The following is a 20,667-nucleotide window of genomic DNA, read 5'->3' on the forward strand; positions in this document are numbered from 1 at the left end:
GTTTTCAAAAAATCAAAAAAATAAGAACTTTTATTGCTCATATGAACATAGCAGAGGCATGTGTTATCTATTTGGTAAATGTCTACAGTAAAATAAAAATTGTAGGACTCTTAGGCTAACACAGTTATTTTTTATTTTAAATTTGTTGCCACAAATTTAGCTGAACTCTTACTTAAAGTTGATTTACTGAGTTGGTCAGTAGGTTAAATCGATTTTATATATTAAATCATATTTTGGTGCATTAAACTGTTGAGGACTTTTGAGCCAGTACGAGAACATGTTTGAAATACTATTTACTAAATTGTGTTAATAACACAATACTGTGCATTTTGAAAATTCTTATTCAAAATGTTTTTTTGTGGCAAGTTACTCAACTATTTAAGTGGCACGCTTGTTTGATGACAACATGTTGTAAAATTGTATATTATTGCTATTGCAGTTGTTGGTTTTTTTAACAAAGTGTCATTATGGCGCTTCAAAGTAAGAAAAAATTTAATTCATTCAATAGATGATGAATGAGATTTAATTGAAAAAAAAAAACACAATAACATTATTTCATTGCTTTTGTTAATGCTGCCATTTTTATTTATTGTTCAAATGATGAATGAAAAAGTTCGAGTAAAAAATACAATTTTCAGAAAAGTCAATTAACTAATTGGCAATAAAAACTATCATACAAATAAAACAAACAATCTTAAAGGGTGGAAAATAACAACAAAAAGAAAAACTTTTTTCGTTTTTCTTTTTGGCATTAAAACAAAAGTTCAAAATCCATTTTATTCTTAGTAAGGGTAATAGCACGGAAAAAAGCATTGGTTGCTATGAAATTAAACTGAAGGTTGGCACACGAAAAAAGAAAAAAATTATGACCATTAGCTTGGATACATGGTATTGGACTTTAATCTAGAGAAAATAGATTTTAAGCAGAGGTCGTTATCTCAGACAACTAGGGGACGAGCAACAGAGAGTGATAAATTGTGAACTAAAGAAACAAATTGTCAAACAAAAATTTAAGTAAAAATCTAAGGCATTCTTTACAGCTGAAAACAAGTTCAGGTAATTTGAATATACGAATAGAATATTCATTCAGAATTAATTCTATTACGAGAAGATTAATAATTTACTCAGACAAGTTTAAGGCCAGTTTGAGAGAGAATATCTTTTTACTACAAGAGAATAGAGCAAAAACCTAAAGCATATTATACAGCGCTAATGTTTTGTTCAAAGTTTAGCATAACTTACAGCGTTAATATTAAGTTTTAAATTATGGTTTTAAAGTATTTGGCTTTTTTGTTTATTATTTTCTTTGCAATACATATAAATGATTCATTTAATATGTAATTGAAATAATCGGTATTATAAAGGCGAACAAATTTTTGTGGTATACAAACAACAACTAAAATTAATAAATTATTAATTGCTTGTTTCGTTTAAGCCATATTTGTATGGAAACACTAATACTTTTTGTACGTTTTTTCTATAATTTTAGTTAAAACACAGAAATAATTTGTTTTAAGTTTTAAGATTTTGAAGCGATAATTTGTTATTAATATGCTAGACAAGGCTTGTCACTGACAAATTTGTTGTTTTTTTTTTTTTTTTTTTTTGGTTTTAATATAGAAAATTATGTAAATCATATAGAAATTATAAACCCACTACTAAAAACTTAAAGGTTTCTCAATTACAAAACAAACAATAGTTTAGTAAGTTCAAAAAAACAACTTCCTAAATTACTTTGCTGTTTTTTCTACTCCCCACTTTTGTAATGAGAATTTAATGTTGATTATTTTCCTTTTTGTTTTTTATTCTTTAAAATTTACACAATTAATGTAAAATAATTAAATTTTAAAAACAAATTTTAAAGTAAATAAATATTAATAAATGTTTTCTTTATTCTTATCTTTTTAGCCATGCAAAATATGAAATAAAGGTAAGATTACACAAAATATGTTAAACTAATGAGCGGCTTTAAAAGGCCGCAGGGGCCGAAGGTACACAATAAAATCTTATTTCTAGCTAAGACAGCTGTTGTGTCATAGTTCAGAAAAAAACTGTTTTCTATCTTTGTAAAACTAAGATTACCATCTACTCACTGAGCCAACCCCTGTTAAGCAATGGACAGCCATTGTTGCCAAATGCTTATATTCTGTTTAGAAACATTTCATTTATTTTGTTTTCATTTCTTCCTGAAACTATTTTGAAACCATTTAAAACCAGCAAGGTGTGTTTCAGTCATAAAAAACAACAAAACTTATCTGATAAAAGGATTAAATTTAATGCAGTTTCTAAGGCAATATAAATATATATACCTAAGTGTTAATATATAGTATATTTTTCTCTAACAAATGAAATGAAACGGAAATCATGGCGCCTTTACTATCATATTTTCACATAGTATATGCGGTTTTGTACAAACTCTAGTAAATGTGGCGCATGTTTTCAATACATTTAGTTAAACATTAATATGGCGTTTATCATAATTACACACTTGTAATGCTGCTGCTACAATATACAGAATTACAAAACGCTTGAGAAAATTTTCAAATGCTTGAAAACAATGAAAAACTATAGTAATAATAATACAAACAACTTTAAAGGCATACTTATCGCTGTAAAAAAAACTGTATACGTGACCTATAGAATGTAATAAAAATTTATACAAAAATATTAAAAGATTGCAAAAATTATTAAATTGTATGAAAAGCCTATGAAATGCTTTTTTTGGTCTCAGCTTAAATTAAGCATAAATCTTTTTTTTGCTTTGTAATCCTTCAAAATTTGACAGTTTGTATTCTAGTGAGTTTGTAATATTTTATGACAAAAGGACATTTATTTTATTGTGAATATTTTGTGTATTTCAGACACAATTGTCCTTTTGTATTTAAGGAAGTTATTACTTTATTTTTATACACGTTTAATGTGGCGCCCAATTGTCTGAAATACCCCCTCTACTTGTTATCACAAATGAAATTGTATATTTATTACACACACACGCTTGCAGAAACTTTTTATGTTACACATACATACTTACACAATTATAATCAGAACAAAAATGTTTGTGTTTGTGTTAACACCCAGTAGTTGTAAAAACTATTTACAAAACTACCCCTCTTTGGCTAATATTGTAACTAGTTTCCTGGTTAGCGAACAGTATTTAAATTACAAAACTTTGGAATAGTCCGCAATTGTTTCTGATATAAAAAGATTCCGCGTTAGTTTACGATCTATACCAAAATGCCAACATTGCCTTCTAAAGAACTACCGGATATGAAAAATATATGTATTTGTGTTTTACAACTACATAGAAAATTTCCTCATAAAAATACGCACTAAAAAAACTTTTACTTTTTTTTGTTATATTTCCTTCTTCTCATGGAAAAAATTCGCACCCAATCTCCTTAATACAAAGGATTTACTTTACATATATTTTTTGGCGTTTCCTTGTTTTTGTTATAAATAAAAGGACGAATACACAAACCATATTCCTAGTAAAGGTTTCACTTTCTATTATAATGAAGGTCATTTAGCTTTTTCGTTGGAAATTTTTTTTCCTTAAAATAAGCGAAAGTAGGAAAAAAGGTTTGAAATATTTTTTTCTAATATTTTCCTTAATTTTCTATTTTCATACAAATGTTTGTTAAAAGATAAATAATAAAATTGAGTCATCCAAAGTATACATTGATGTGTGAATAAATTTTAACTATGATTTATATTGTTTTGTTTTTTATATATTTTTTGTTGCTATTTTTATACACAATTCTTAAATTTACATTTGTATTTGTTTATTAATTGATGGCGTGTTGTAAATTGATTTTGATTGATTGAATGTATGGGCTGTGTGTGTTTGATGGTTTGGTGTTACAGCTTTAGGTCAATAGGCAAAAATCATTTAATGAGATTATGTTTGAAAAATGTTTTAAAGAGAGGAGGAAAGAAAACCTAACAAATTGTGTAATTCTCCGCCTCAACATTTTTCAGTTCTCAGAGCACATCAAAGCGTATGATTTTTATTAATTAAGAAATGAAAATTTAAATATTCTTTTGATAAAAACCATTTAAGTTTTAGAAATCTTTAATGGAAAATGTAAAAGCTTTTATTAATTGCCATGAAATTAAAAATGTAAGAATTTAGAAATTATGTTTTAAAAAGCAACACAGAGAGAAATGTACCGAAATTGATACAATCCGTTGTCAATAGTGAGCCTAACACGTAGTGAACACTGCGTCGTCTGACAACATAGTGTTGTGGTACGTTTGTAAATACTTTGGCAAGGGATGTTTTTGAATAATTATAAACACTTTGGTGTCAAAATTTTTAATAATATATATCTTTTCATTTTAAGAAAACAATAACCCACGAAACGTTGTATTGTTGTATGTACATTTGTTTATTATAGGTTTGTTTCTGAATTAAAACCAAAATTGCTAATAATAAAAATTTACAACATAAAACAATAAGACTTAGATTGTAAGTAGTGCTATTGTTTCATTGTAAAAAAATTATTATCATTATATTTATGACTTTTTTTTAACATTTCAAACAGATTTACTTTATTTATGACCTCAAAAATTTACTTTGGAATTTCTTTTTTGCTTCTATAATTCCTAAGAAATTATAGCAAATTAAATATAAAAATTGTAAAATTTAAATGTCAAACTTAATAACACAAGTAACAAATTACATTTACAATTTTTCATTTTAGTTTTTGGTTTACTAAAGGTTTTAAAAGAAGGTTCTAATGAAAAAAAGTATACAAAGAAAGTTACTAAATAAATAGCATTAGTGTCAGGTTACCAAAGGAAAAAAAAGAAAGCTAAAACCCAGCAACGAAAAAACTCAAGCTAAGGACATAAACTCAAATACAAGTAGGACCTTACTGACATACAACTACTCATGCTTAATAGGTGCAGACATACAGCCACAGCAATAAAAAAGAAAACACAAGCAGCCAGAACATGAACCGAAGCCAAACAGTTCCTTGCTAACTTAAAATGAAGCCAACAAATATTTCTTTAAACATATACACATGTCTGTTTGTTTGTTTTTTTAAATACACGATATACAAAAACTAAACTGGGTTATTTAGAATTCAAAATACATATTTTTTTACATATATAAAAAAGAAATATGGAGTCAAATGGAAAATAAATGCTCGTCACTAACAGAAAGGAAGCCAAGTATAACAAATAAAAAATATTAAAAAAAAATGTGTAAAGAAACTGTAAAATAAAGGAAAAATAAATAGAATGTAAATGTGTCAAGGTTAAAAAATATATATTAAATAAATAATCATACAAAACTTAGAAATTGAAATGAATATAAAAACTTAAACCGGAAACAAAGATACAAGTTGAAATTTAACGGCTTATATGCTTAGATAATAAGTATGCAACTGATTTTATTTCTAAGGACTTAAAGACACGCTAATGATAAAACAGTAAATATGTTAAACACACCCGTTAGTGCTATTACTTATGGCCACGTTTTGTCTCGAAAATTTTCTCCAAAACAGCAGTGCTTTTCGAAAAACTCCTTTGAAACCATATGTGTTTGTATTTAGCAGTGTAATTTATTTTCGAAATAGGATTTTAACATTTTTACTTAATTTTTTTGAACTGCAGGGCTTTCAAACAACAACAACTCCTATGAAAACATGTGTGTTTGTATTTAGCAGTGTCATTTATTTTTTATGTTCTACACTCCCTCAAAATAGGATTTAAACAATTTTAATGACATTTACACACCCTAACAGGATAAAACATTCTACTGTCATTTTCTCACTCTCCCTCTCTTTGTTACTCTTTCTCTCTCTCTCTCTCTTTGCAAGAGTATAATTTATAGCTATTTATTTACTTTGTTAGCTATGTGCATGTTACTGCATGTTTAGCTGAGTATTAAATGTCTTTAATTTTTGTTTACATATTTCTTTCAGTGTATTTCCTGTTTAATTATAATTCCGGGTGTGTTTTTCCATCAAATATTGTTATTTAAATATTTAAATTCATTGTGAAAAGTGTGAATAGATTTTGGTAAATAATTTAGTGAAAACAAATTTTGTTGATTTTTTGTTTATTATTTTTAAAAATATTTTATAGATTTTTTTTAGAAAAATAACAATTACTCAATTCACAATAGACATCGATAAGTTGTATTGTTGTATATCGTATTTTTTTATTATTGTTCTGTTTTTTGTTACGAAAACAAAACAAAATTATGATATACAACACTACGAAGAATACAGTCTTTGTCATGCCTGTAGCTGTAATGATTTTTAAACCATTCCAAATTCCATTCAATGCTATTTATTACTTTTTGCCTTAAAAAGCTTAATATTTATCTTTAAATTGTTTAATTTATTTATTTTTTCTTTAAAATTTATTTTTTGACTAAAATTAAAGGAAAATTTTTAAAAATAACGTTTTTTTTTTGCTTCTTTGTATATTATGGCAAAAAAGCACTTATTCACCATATGTTTTCAATACATAAATTTTGAAAAGTGTGTAGATGTTTATAATTTAATATTAACATATGTTTTTGGTAAGATTTCCAAGTGATTTATTTATTATAATACAAAAAAAGAGAAAAATATATATAAATTTGCAATTCAAATAAAACAAAATAAAAAATAAACAGCTTTCACCCAAATTACTCATTTTTTAAAAGAAAATTTTATAAAAAAATAAATTTTGATTTTTGAAAAATTTTTTTTTAACAAAAAAGTTTTTAATTCTTACTTTTTCAAAATATAGATAATATTTTTACATAAAATTTAAAATAAAATTTTAATTTTTTTTTAGCTGTAAATTGTATGTTAAACATTATTATTAGCGGTTTTTTATTTATTTAAAATTTTGGCACATTTACAAAAAAGCATTTTTTTCTTGTTTCCATTTATTTATTTATTTTTTATTTTCAAGACAGAAACCAGATGATTCATTAAGATTCTATATGACTTTTAGTTGTTTCGTTTTGTATTTCTCAATGTATGTATATATTTTTTTTTTTTTAATTTTGAAATTTTGCTTTAATAAATAATAAATTCAACCATAACACTTATTGCTGTTCATGTTTGTATTGTGTTTCTTAATGTATGCCATTCAAAACCAAGATGGCAAGTTTTTAATAAAAAATTATATAACCCAACAAACAATTTTTTTTTTGGCAAAAACAAACCGATAAACCAATATTTTATATAAAAATTTTCAAAATTAGTTTTTTATTAAAATATTAAAAATTTGTTTTATTATTTTGTAAATTGTGTTTGCTGGGTTAAAAAAATTTTGTATGTGTGAAGAGAGTTTAGAAAAAAAACGTGCTTGTTATTTTTTGGCAATTAAACGTAATGAAATTTGCAAATATAAAACAAACAAAACAAAAATAAAAAACAATAAAATAATAAATGTTAAACAAAACACGTTTTTATGGCAATTTAAATAAATGAATATGAAACTTAAAAAACAAGTATTGATTTTTTATTTTTATGTAATTTTGTTTAATTTATGAACCAAAAGTAGGTGTTTCTTTATAAAACAAATCATTAAATGAAAGTCAAACTTCCAAACAATGAAACAATTATTGAAGTAATCAATGAATGAATAAAATTTCATTAAAAATAATAAACATCAAATATTTATAACTTGCAATTGTTTTTAATAAAAGTCTGTGTTTGAAAAACAAAAAAAAAACATTCAACAAAAATTTAACAATAAAACCATTTTTTATAAATAATTTATTTAATTAAAGGTTTAATAAAAGCTGCAATTAAGTTATTTAATAATTAATTAAACACATTGTTGTATGTGACTAAATTAAATTCGTTGTATATTTCGTTATTGTTGTTGTTGTTGCTGCTTACTTTTTTTATAATTTGGCAGTTCAAATGTCTAATGTACATAAAAATATTTCATGTTTAAAAACAATTAAGAAATTGTGTGAAAAAAACAGACAAACTAGATACTTTTTTTAATGAAAGAATTGTGTTTGTTTTGATTAAGAGAAATGTTTGAGTGTATAATTAAATAAACCAACTTCTTTATTCTTTAATTTACTACTTTCAGTTTATTATTACAATTTTTCACAAGAATGTTGCCCTTTTCACCCTAAATTGCCTTTATTTAGAATTCTTGAATGCACAGTTTAGTCTTAACATCAAATTATTTTCAAAAAACAAACGCTTTATCAAGTAAGGCAATATTTTTTGCATTAAAATTGCATTGTTGTTGGGAAAAATGCAAAAGAAAACACATTTTCAATGTTTGCATTTTCTAATGTGGGTTTCTATAAAAATGCAAAAGGTTTACAACTGATGGACAAACGGCATTATTTCTGATCAAATGCAAACGATTTTTTAACTAAAGTGTAAGTTAGGCAATATTTCTGCATTAAATTTGCACATTTTTTTAGAAGAGTGCAACATTTTTATTGAAAAGAAAACTTTTATTAAAAATTGGCATTTTCTGCAGTTGATTTTTATAAAAATATTAAAAATGCATTTAAAATTAAACTTTTTTGTGAAAAGTGCAACATTTTTAAGGAAAAACAAACAGATTTTAGTTATTTAACCAATTTATGTGTTTAAAAATATAATTTGTAATTAGATTTTAGCGCTAAATAAATTTCATAACTTGTTATATGAATAAATCAAAACTTAAATTGCAATTTAATTGCTTAAATTATTTTTCTAAAAAAAATTCCTTTATATCTCTATCTAACTAAAGTTAAAAATTACAACAACAAACTAGTAATATGTTTGTTGGAAAAATTTTGTTAAATTTGCAATTAAACCTTCCAACACAAAAACATGCTGCTGCTGCGTAAAACAAAGTGTAAAAAAATTCAAATGTTTGAAATACTTTTGTGGCGTCTATAAATGTTGAAAATAAAAGTGCGTAGAATCCAATGATGTTTTTGTGTTCGTTTTTGAGGTCACGGTAATTCATTTATAGTGCAATGTAGCAATATAAAAAAACAAAACAACAATAAAATCTAAATCGTAACAAAAACAACAGCAAAAAATGAAAAAAATCACTAATACTTCCAATACAAGTTAGAACATTCAAAACCTGTTAAGTATTTTTATAAAGTAACTTGATACACCTGTAAAAATTGTTTTTAATTTAATTTGTAAATTTCATTGAAATATTATATGTATTAAGAAAAAAGTAGCTGAGAAAGTTATTCGAGCATAAAAGTGTCAAAATGAATTAGTTTAAAGCAATAGTCGATTAAAAAACAAATAAATAATAGAGAAATTGAAAACATAAACAAATTATTACAATAAAATTATATAAGAATCACAAAAATAGTGAAAATATTAGGGGAACTCATAAAATCCTGTATTCACACTTAACAGTTGTAAAAGAAGTTGTACGCTCTCAAGCACCAACTAAAGTAACTCCTAACTAAGAAGTAAGATGCTTAGAGTCCTATTTTAGAAAAAAAACTTCTTTCTTAATTTTGAGACAAAATATTTCTTCAAGTGTATATTTTTATTTTCGCAAAAAAAACAAAAAAATATTAGGGGAACTCATAAAATCCTGTATTCACACTTAACAGTTGTAAAAGAAGTTGTACGCTCTCAAGCACCAACTAAAGTAACTCCTAACTAAGAAGTAAGACGCTTAGAGTCCTATTTTAGAAAAAAAACTTCTTTCTTAATTTTGAGACAAAATATTTCTTCAAGTGTATATTTTTATTTTCGCAAAAAAAAACAACAACAACAACACTACCTAGACATTAGACAAAGTTGTCACAAATATTTGAATTGATAATGTTTTTTTCACACACTAGTGACTAGTAGTAGTAGATACAACAACTAGCTGATTTTCAATGCATTTCCGTCCGTCCCTCGCTTAAACTAAAACTAACTATCTCTATATGACTGGCTGTTTACATTTGTGTGCCAGTCTGTCTGTCTATCGCACTGTCTGTTAAGCAATTTATTGACTAACAAAGGCGCAGAGTAAGTAGGTAATGGAGACTTGATTATCAATATTACAATATCTCTAATAATGTTGATATTTAATCAAGCGGATTTATTTATTTATATTTTTGTATTTGTTAACTCATTTCTAAATCATTATGAGAAAAATACAATGCGAATAAATAACTAAAAATAAATTAACAAGTTGTGCATTCAAAGTAGGCAAGTTTGTTAATAACTTCATTTCAATTCGCTTGAAATTCTCTATACAACACGTTTTGCAAAAGAATTGCTTTTTTTTCAAATTGAATTTTAAGGTCAAGAACATTTACAATTTCTAATGAATTCACAATATTGACATACTAACTCATATTACCTACACGATCACCATAAATCCCCCGAGTTTTGTAAAAATTCCACATAAATACTTATTTGTTTAAGTCTAAGAGCAACTAAATTGATTAATATTATAAAATTTGTATCTTTATTTTCATTACTGGAGTGTAAAATTGCAAGGACGATTGAATAATCATTAAATTATTTATTTAGTTTATTTGTTAAATAAATTTAATGGTTATTTGTTTATTTTATATTATTTTTTATTTTCTGTTGATCAAATCGTTTGCTTATCATTTGAGACCCCATTATACAGTAAATCAAAACTATACAAAAGTAAAGTATTTTTTTTTTTATTTTTACTATAGTTCTACTACTCATTACTATTATCTGACATTCACACACAAGTTGAATCCTCTATAGTTATAGTTATATTGTCGTCTACTTTACAGCTTAAAGTATCATATGAAAAATGCTTAAGCTTTTTATGAAAATCTAATTAATTTTAACATTTAATTCACTTGTGACACTTAAAAAGATTACAAACACATTTTCACTAGACATGGTAAATTGTTTAATAATCTAGTAATTTATTGGAAATTATTAATGCACAAATTATAGAAAATATATGTTGTAAAAAAATAAGCTTTTTAGGGCTAAATGCAGTCCTAACTAAATTTGTTAAAAATTTGTACGTTATGAAAATATTTTTATTTCAAAATCAGCTTTAAATGTTTACAATTTATCGATTGTTTACAAGATGTCGCAAAACAAACATTCACATATTTTGCAATATTTTTTAAAAATCAAAATTTCAAAAGAAAATTTTTAACTTACCGCACAAAGTTTGCAAAAACTTGTGGCAAACCTATAAAAAATAAAAAAAATAGATTAGTAAAATGAAAATCTCTTGGAAACATATAATGTAAACAATTAGATAAATATTGGGTATATAATACAAACATTCAAAAGATTTGCGTTGTTTTACTAAAATAAATACAATTTTAAAAACCCTGTAAAACTTGTCTTAAAGTTTTTAAATTGTTGCTCATTTTTAAATTAAAAAAAAAACACTCAAAAAGGGAAGCAATGTCAATTGTTTGTTTGTTGTTTCAAATTATAAGTTCCTTATTGTCTGTCAAAATTAATGTGTTCTATAAATGATAAACGCGTGTCAATGTGCACTCATGGCAAAAGAGAAAAAAAACATAAAAATTCCCCAGTTGTTTGTTTTTTAATGTAAAATGTGAGAAAATTTTACTACTGTAATAATAAAAAGAAATAAAAAATAAATATGGTGTTAAATGAAATCCCTTCTGTTTCTGTTTTCAACATTATATAATGTGTAACCGACATACACCCTAAAAAAAACAAGAATAAATTTTGTGCAGCGCTCAGTAGTACTCTGTCATCATCATCATCGAGTTGAGTTAGTTAGTGTAAATAAGTAAAATGCAGACGTGCTGTCTGTGACCTATATTTATGTGTAAAATAACAGCATGATTTACATGTAGAGAGAAGAATACACAAGAAAATAAATAATATTTTGCATTCTTAAGATAGAATATTTTTTTTTTGTGAAATATTTCAGTAATATTCTGCTTTATTGTAAAACACATAAATACATAATGTTTTTTTTAGACAAAAATTATTTACTGTGAGAACTTGCTGTTGGCAGCAAAGTTTTCCTATCCTATAAGAGGGTGTTGAATTAATTTTGCATCTAATTTGAATTTAAAACAGCTGTTTTGGTCATTAGTTCTAAATTTTAAACATTTCTAGCCTTAATTAAGACTTTTTTTAAAAGGACTGCTTAACTGGGGGTTGAAATTAAAGTTTATACCTATTAAAGCAGATGTTTTTTATTATTTAATCTACACAGAAAATGAGACAGAAAAAATTTTATATTTTCCAAACGTTCAACACGATTTTAACACAAATCTATAACTTTGTAATAAACCGCTGAAAAATGTGTATTTATGTTTACAACTTCCCACAAACGTGATGAAATTTCATAAAACATTCACGCATAAATACAAAAAGAAAAAAATCGCATAAACGGCAAATACTTAAATGGTGGTGGGGGGATACATTCATATGAGTACCGATATGAAATCGTATATACTTAATCAAATTATAAATATCTACTACAAAATGCCTAATCCACACTCAACACACATACACAGAGCAATACAAAATAAGGACATTTTTGGCAAAATATTTATAATACAATAAAGAAAGTTTTTGTTTAAGACTATAAAATTTATGACAATTTATTTAAACATAATAAATGCATACTAATGAATAAATTGGATGAATGAAATAAGGGAACACAAATTCAATTATCTGTTGAAAGAGACTTTCTTACAAAAAGTCTATGAAAATAAACAAGTAAAAAAATAATAAATTCTTTATTGATGAATCGTAATAAACAAATAAACTTAAATGTATAAAAATTTACCACCATCATCATCATCAAAAACGTGTTCGTCATGGTCGACAAGAAAAAAATTGCTTCTATCTTCTTGCTAAAAACAGAAAAGTTTAATTAAAAAAGTATTTATATCTATGGAACTAAACATGTGTGACTTCTTTTAAACAATCTTATTAAACCTAATACTCGCTATACCCGTCAATTAAATAGAAGAAATGCTATAATGGAAATGACAAATTACACTTGTCATTACTTTATAATTGTAAATCATTATGTTTTAATAATAATTACTTGTAATTGTAATTAATATTTATCAATTACAATTGGCAAGGAAAATAATTAGAAAGTCAGCTTTATCATTGACATGTAATTGTATTTAAAAAAAACGATTAACAGTAATATGTAATTAATTACTGTAATGCTTCAATTAAAATTGAAAAACAAATTACCATTACATGTTATTTCCAAAGCATAATTGCAACAAACTAATTAGAGACTAATAAGAATATAATAATTAGCATTTACTTGTAATTAAAAAAACAATACATGCTATAACTAATTGGGCTGTAATGCATTACTTTATATAATCATTACCACCGAAACATAATTGCAACAAACTAGTTTTCTCATCCCCATTAGGCAATACCGTAAAAGGAGTCTTAAGTGTATTAGCAGTAAATGAGTAACAATATTTAACTCTCATTAAAGAAAAAAGGGTGGTGCGAAGAAGATTGTTATAAACTTTATTGTTGTTGTTTTTAGTTACTCAGTGGTATCAATGACATTAATTAGAAAATCATAAGAAAATTAATAGCAAAAAGATAGAGGTTGGTTGGTTGGATGAAATTAAATTGACAAAAGATTTAATACACAATAGCAGTCGTAGTTGTGCCTGGAAAGCAATACAGTCTTTGAAAAATGGGGTGATAAAAGAATTTAATTAAAATTGTATGAATAATAGTAAAAGAGAAATAAACTTTTTTTTAACATTTATAATTAGAAGAAGTAATGGCTGAATAAATAAATACAAATTAGAAAAGAAGAAAATTGCTAAAGAAAAAAAAAACGAAAGAAAAACACAATTATATAAACTTTAAAGAAAATACAGGAAATTTATATCCAGTAACGTATTGAATAATATATTTAATTGATTTCAAAATATAACTTCCAGATCTGTAGTTTAGCTAATATTCCTCCAAAGTAAATACTTCATTTCATATTTATGTATATATGCACGCCATTGTCCCTGACATTTATGACACTTAATTTCATTTCGTTAAGTAAATTCTTGGACTCTTTTCTTTTTCGAAAAGCTTTTAAACATTTTTTAAATGAAATGCCAAATGTGTTTAACTAATTAAAACACTATGTCTAGTATTTTTTTAAAAACAATGTGTAAAAAACATTTAAATTTTGTTATTTAAAATTAGCTTTATATATTTTTGGGAACGTTTTTTTATGGTTATTTTTCGTTGGTTTTAAATTTTGTGTATGAATTATATAGATATTCTTATTGTTTTTTTTTCTTGTTGTTAAAGAAATAAAGCATTAACCACACAACAAACCCATATGGTTTTTTTCTTTTCGACTTGTGGTTCTTTCTCTTCTACTATCAGAACGTTAAGTAAAGTCTTTCTAATTCTATTAAAGTATTTTTGTGTAGTTTTTTTTTGCTTTTCTACATTGTTATTTAGTGTTCCATTTAAAGTTTATTTTTTGCTGCTGCCTTCTTAAGCAGACCTCTACAGAAAAGTCAAAAAATATTATGATTTATGAGCTTTTATTGTTCCCGTATGGAACTACTTGAGAAAAACATGTTCAAAATTGTTTTCATTTTTTTTCTTCAAACATACGTTCCTCATTCTTTCATTTAAGCATTTCAGAGTGTTTTTTGTAGAGAATTTTTTAAGTAACTTTTGCTGGTTTTAGTCTACAAAAAAAAAACTAAAAACGCCTTGTATTATAAGGGTAAACTAATAAAATAGAATACCACACCTTATTATGTATATGTATGTACTTATATTTTCCTTTATTATACTTATATACATCGGTATATATACATATATATAAAAACAATTTATCCATTTAGTTAAAATGTATATTTAATTTAAAGTACCTCTAGTTGATAAAAAAAATATAAAATAACTTTGTTAGTATTTCAAATAATTGCTTAATTGATTTGATTAAATTGTTTTTTTTCTGTTCCTTTATAATTAACAAATTTATCACATAAATTTCAATTATTTTTCAAGAACATTTTAAACATAACTTTACACACTTTATTCAATTAAATTAATATTTTTTCATTTTTCTTTCTTTTTTTTCTTTGCAGTTGACTGTTGAAACTTTGTAATGGAATTCCAGCAACATTACTTAAGAATTTTACAAATGAACTATTGTTATAAACAAACAGCAACAATCAAACAAATAAGTGTTTAAATAAAAGAAATTTAACAAAAAATAGACACTTTAACAAAAAACCTAAAAAAAGTAAACTTTTTTGGTGACAACCTGTAACGAAGGCCTTTAACTGTGATTTTAATTAATAAGTGTTTTAGTTTTAGTTATTTTTTTGTATTTTGTGTTTTTTAATAATAATAATAATTAATTTAAAGTAAAAATCGTGTTAAATATTTTAATAAGCAGCAACATGTTTAATTTAAATATACCACCTTCTTCGTTATTGGGTGTGGAGGGCTCTGGCGGTTTATGCTCTAAGCCTAATACACCCGAAATTCTCAATTCTCTAATTGCCATGACAAATCCCCTGGATAATTATAATTTTTCTAACAACATTAACTGCAGCAACAACAACTCGACAGCTACAACACCAGCCTCAGTGACAGTGCGCAATTTCAATGCAAATACACAGGTGGGTAAAGTAAACATACACAAACATTGCCATCTCATTCTCATAAACAGCCTTAATTAATTTTGTTTATTTGTTAATTTGTTTTGTTTTTTTTTAATTCTTTTTATTTCTAGAATACCTCCCAGGATAGCAGTCATTCAAGTAGTTCTTCTACCCCTTTGGATTCACCTGCTGGCACAAATACTACACCCAGTGTACAACAGGTAGGTTTTCACTCCTTCTATCTTCCCCACACCCTCTCCTGTGTCATACTAACACCTATAAATTTTCCATTTTAACATCCAAAAACAATAACAAACAAAAAAGTTATTACTCATAATTTTTTGTTGTTTTTTTATTGATCTAAAAAGTGTAAAATGTATTAAATATAAGCAAATAAAAAATTATTCATTCACAAAAAAGACAAAAAAATAAAGCGTATTTGCTGCTGGCTGCTTGGCTGGCATTTAATTGGAGATGCTTGCCAAATGCGCCCACACGCGGCCTGGCCTGAGTTGACTTTTAGTTGGCGTGAAGGCAATTTTCGCTTTTATTTAAAATTTAAATACATTTTTTGTTGTTTTCTTAAATACAAAAAAAAAATACTCGCGAAAAAATTAAATGTCAAAAAAAAAAATAAAAACAAATTGAAATTGTAAAATGGAATAGATTTGACAGCTAAATGCGTGCATCATGCACTAAACCGCACTACAAACAAAAGTAACAAAAATACTAGATAGAAAATTATTATAAATATAATAACAAAAACAACAACACCAACTAAAAAGTAATAAAAACATCAAATGATAATTTAAATACAACGACATTGGCCTTAATGATGATGCTGCCTGCCAGCAGCCATTTTTCTATTCTCGAGTGGCGCATCACACTCACTTAAAATTCTAATGATTCTTTAAACATTTGTGCAAATCAAAAAGAAAAAGAATTGGAGCTAGAATGAGAGTAGAGCAAGAGAATGAAAAACATTTCTTGCTAATCTCTAGAAAAAATTCAAACGAATATAAAATAAATTGCAAGTGTCATAAATTAATGATTTTAATTAATATTGATTTTTTTTCGAGAAATGAAAATTGATTTTATGTAGAAAATATTTCATGAACGTTTTTGAAATGATTAGCTTTTTTGAAAAATCAATTAACTGAACTTTTTGCAATCAAAGATATCGGCCAAGTCCAAATTAGAGATATATTTAGCCAGCCTCAAGATACTCAAGTTTAAACTAATCGTTCTGAAATAGAAAAATTATATAAAGAAAGTTAAGCTATGTATTGACAGTTGTCAAACCTTACAAATTTGGTGTCATTATGTAAATTATCAGTTCAGACAATTGTAAGAAAACCTTATAATTTCATTGTCAGACAGTAAGTTTATCTATCAACAAAAAGTTTTAATTTACACTTTTGCCAAATTGTGGTTTGGCAAAAGTTGTCAGATCTTATTTTATCTCCATAGAAAGCTTTTTATTGCAATAGAAAGCATTTATCTAACTGTTAGTTCAACGGTAGGTTATTTGTGCCACCGTTGTAAGATCTGACAATGTGTAGCTACAAAGTCTAAGATGAATTTCAATAAAAAAATGAATTTGCATTTAGAACTTTATATATTAAACGATTATTTCGACACTTCTTTTTTTAATGATTCACTTCTTTTTTTAATGATTTAAATAAACTTAATAATCTGATACGTTTTTTGTTTGTTCTTGAACATCTAATCGTATAATCGATTATGGACTTATGCTTCAATTCTCACAGTAAAAATTATAATGTATTTAATAAGAAAATTGATTTTTAATGTTTTTAAACTTTTAAGTAGAAAATAATTGTTCCCATTTCCTAATAATTGTTCCCATTTCCTTTAACCCATCTGAACAGACATATTTAGATTGTAAAGAAAAACTAAAACAATATTTACTAGAGTGGGTGAGAAATTTTTAGTAATAATTATATATTAAAAATAAAAATAAAAATAACTTAAAATGTTTATTTTACTAATTTCAATGCAACTCTACTTATTACAATTATAACAATTGAATGTGTAAAGAATGATTCATTAGGGAATTTCACAGTTTTACTTAAATAACAATGTGCCCCTTTGCATTTTAATTCTTTGGAAATTTTTCACATTTTTATTGTACTTTATTTATGGCATTATCTTAAAATTAAAGAAAACCTGCAAGTCTTAAGACTTGAGTAACTACTTACACTCCTAGCTACTTACAAGGTTATTAAAGAGTGGTTTTAATGATATAAAAGTGATATTCAAACTTATAACTGCAGGGTTTTTAATTAATATGTAAATTTATAAAAAAAAACCTACATACAGATAGTCTTATGTTTATGAGTAAATACCTTACAAATTTTAAATTAAAAATAAAAATTATATATTTTTTGTTGCCATTTTGGCTGGATGTTTCCGCACTACAGAGTCAATATTTATACAAGCAATTAACACTATCTTGATGATAATAATTGCCATAGCTGCTGTTTAATATGAACAAAATAAATAAATAATATTGTACACATTTGTAAACAGAAAATCAAAAATAATTATAATGCAAAAACATATATATTTTTTATGTCAAATAAATTTTAGCACCCATAAAGCAGAGAGTGTGCAATTAACATGAGAACTGTATATGAAAAATAAACATTTTTTAAAAACATCACAAATATGCAGTTTGGCCAAAATAACTGCAAATATAAAGGGACAACAACCAGTTGTCAGATCTTACAACGTTGGCAGTAAGTTCAGAAAATGTCTAAAAATCATGTGTATTTAAAATTTTTCTTTAAAACGTCAAAAAAGCATATCTGACAATCTCGTAAGACAAAAATTGTTAGTTGACACCGTGGTTAGATATTATCTGAACATTTTTCTGACAATACTATAAGATTTAACTACCGTGTATTCATAGCTTCAAATTCAAAAAATTGTTTATAGTGCTTTACATTAAAGTGATTAAGTATTTTGCTCAGAAGACAAAATTTTGTCGCTTTGCCCATTTGCCTTAATTTTTACATTAACATCACTTTTATTTTTCTTCAAAATGAATAAAATGATTTGTCGTTGTGAATTTATGGCCACAGGATTTGTAATAATTTGTAAAAATTTCTCTTTTTTCGCCATGAATCACGCACATTATTTTCTTGGCTATAAAGTTTTCGTTGCATAATTGTTAAAATAAAATAAAATTGTTGACATATCAACATTAAAATAACAATAAAACAACTTGCACCATATGGTGGCCATAATTCAAATAAAATAAAAAGTGGTGTTATTGTTAGGAGGGCAAAATAAAATCGATAATAAAAAATAATATTGACAATAAAATATAAAGAAAATATTTATTAAATAAAAAGGGAAAATAGGTCTTGATTTCTAAAACGAAAAAGGTCATTTCAATAAACAACTTGTCACGTTTGTAAAAAAAAAACACCAGCAGCACCAACACCGACGCCGCCACTGCAATCAGTGCTGCCATTAAACATTCAATTACAATATGAATTTATTCCATTCAACCATTTATTCTGTAAACAGACTAGATGTCTGCCTCTTATTTGTTGTTAAGACAATTAATTTTATTTATGCACTCAATAACAACCTATTGAAACTTGTATGTGCCAGTCTGTGATACGCACTTCAATATAAAAAAAGACCCCAAATCCCAAAAAAGTAACGTTTAAAATCAAAATTATGGTTTGTGTAAATAACATTGAATTTATTTTATTTTTCAATTTAAAAAACCACAAAAAATACAATAAAACAAAGTATATTTGCGTTTTTTTGGAAAAGAAAACAATAATCGATTTAACCATATGGTCGGACCGATCATTGCAATCAATAAACTGCATAAATCTTAACTACGAACAACAATAACAATGTTAACTGCAGCAGTTGAAATGACTTGATTTTGTTGGTTGTTGGAATAGGTTGACTGTCAGTCATCAAAAGACATTTCCGTATAAGGTGTAAGCAGCACATTGCACTCACTCTCACTTTACAAGCGAAACTGCTACTTCCACCCACCTTTTAATGCAGCAGTTGCCACATCAGAATGATTAAGTATTGTGGTGTGTGCAACGTGCTAGCAAGCGAGTAAATGAGTGAGTGAGAAAAACCACAGAGTGATTTTTATTAAATGTAGGTCACACTTGACAACGTACTGGTGCTGCTTGTTATTATTATTATGGAATTGTTTACATTTCCATCGAATCGTATGCGTGATCAAGATTTTTCGAAATGATTTAACAACATTTTTATTTTTGTGCGGATTGTTTTTGTTACTGCTTTTGTAGGCCACTAAATTGGCAAAAATCTTTTTTTTTTGCAATTGTAAATATGTGTGCTTTGTCTCTGTGTCTGGCCATAAATTTATATTATTTTATATTTCAAGTGACACTAGAGGCACGCCAAAGCTAAAGCAAAACCAACAAAAAAGGGTTTTTTATATATTAATGTCATATTTAGGGAGTGTCTCTTTTCGAGAGATTATCAACCATGTTATTTGATGCAAGTTGTATCAAAAATAAAAAAACCGAACTGAAAATACACTACAAATCACCCAATTTATGTTTTGAAAAACAAACTTAAGACATGTTTAGAGTTGTAGTACGTTTTGAAATGTTTTAAATTTTTGCTGTTTAAATTATGACTTTTTTATGGACGCAATCATTTCAATATAATCGTGAGAATTTAAACTTTTTATTTAAAGATATTATCATTGCAAACATATCGATCGATCGATTTGTATCTTTTTGACTTTTAAAATACAAACACAGTTGTTGCAACGTACTTTTAAGTGTAAATTATTTCAAAATCACTCACACACGCTGTTTATACAGCCCAAAAACTGTGATGCCTAAACATTTTGACCAAGTTACCGTTTTTGGCCATTTTGTTAAACACAGTTAACCAAAATAAATACTTAAATGTTTTGCAGTCAACTTACACTCGAAAAATTATACATTTTATTCCCATTAATTTTAACTTAAAACTAATTTTCTTACAATTGAAACTACAAATCTCCTTTGACTCCAATTTATTACCAACCATGTTTGTTGAGTGTAAATCACTTAATTTTAAACAGAAAAAACTTTATACAA

At 25.7% G+C, this 20,667-nt stretch overlaps 1 protein-coding gene and 1 long non-coding RNA gene across 4 annotated transcripts in view; one reads left to right on the forward strand and one right to left on the reverse strand.

Moving 5' to 3' along the window:
* LOC124418675 overlaps positions 1 to 20,667 on the reverse strand; it is a 78,931-nt gene that overhangs the window by 45,257 nt on the left and 13,007 nt on the right. The window contains exon 2 of the long non-coding RNA XR_006940136.1: positions 11,097 to 11,127. This is a non-coding gene — a long non-coding RNA (uncharacterized LOC124418675). The remainder of the gene's footprint in view (positions 1 to 11,096; positions 11,128 to 20,667) is intronic.
* The window catches only part of LOC111682828 (activating transcription factor 3), a 50,756-nt gene that overhangs the window by 25,580 nt on the left and 4,509 nt on the right, over positions 1 to 20,667 (forward strand). For 2 of the 3 annotated variants that reach the window (XM_046945586.1, XM_046945587.1), the window contains exons 2-4: positions 1,909 to 1,930; positions 15,026 to 15,565; positions 15,679 to 15,768. In XM_046945586.1, the coding sequence (XP_046801542.1) occupies positions 15,344 to 15,565; positions 15,679 to 15,768 (312 nt within the window). In that variant the 5' untranslated portion in view covers positions 1,909 to 1,930; positions 15,026 to 15,343. The remainder of the gene's footprint in view (positions 1 to 1,908; positions 1,931 to 15,025; positions 15,566 to 15,678; positions 15,769 to 20,667) is intronic. The other variant, XM_046945588.1, reaches the window with a different exon arrangement.

Source organism: Lucilia cuprina, chromosome 3, assembly GCF_022045245.1.
Source record: "Lucilia cuprina isolate Lc7/37 chromosome 3, ASM2204524v1, whole genome shotgun sequence".
In the NCBI taxonomy this organism is placed as follows: Eukaryota; Metazoa; Arthropoda; class Insecta; order Diptera; family Calliphoridae; genus Lucilia; species Lucilia cuprina.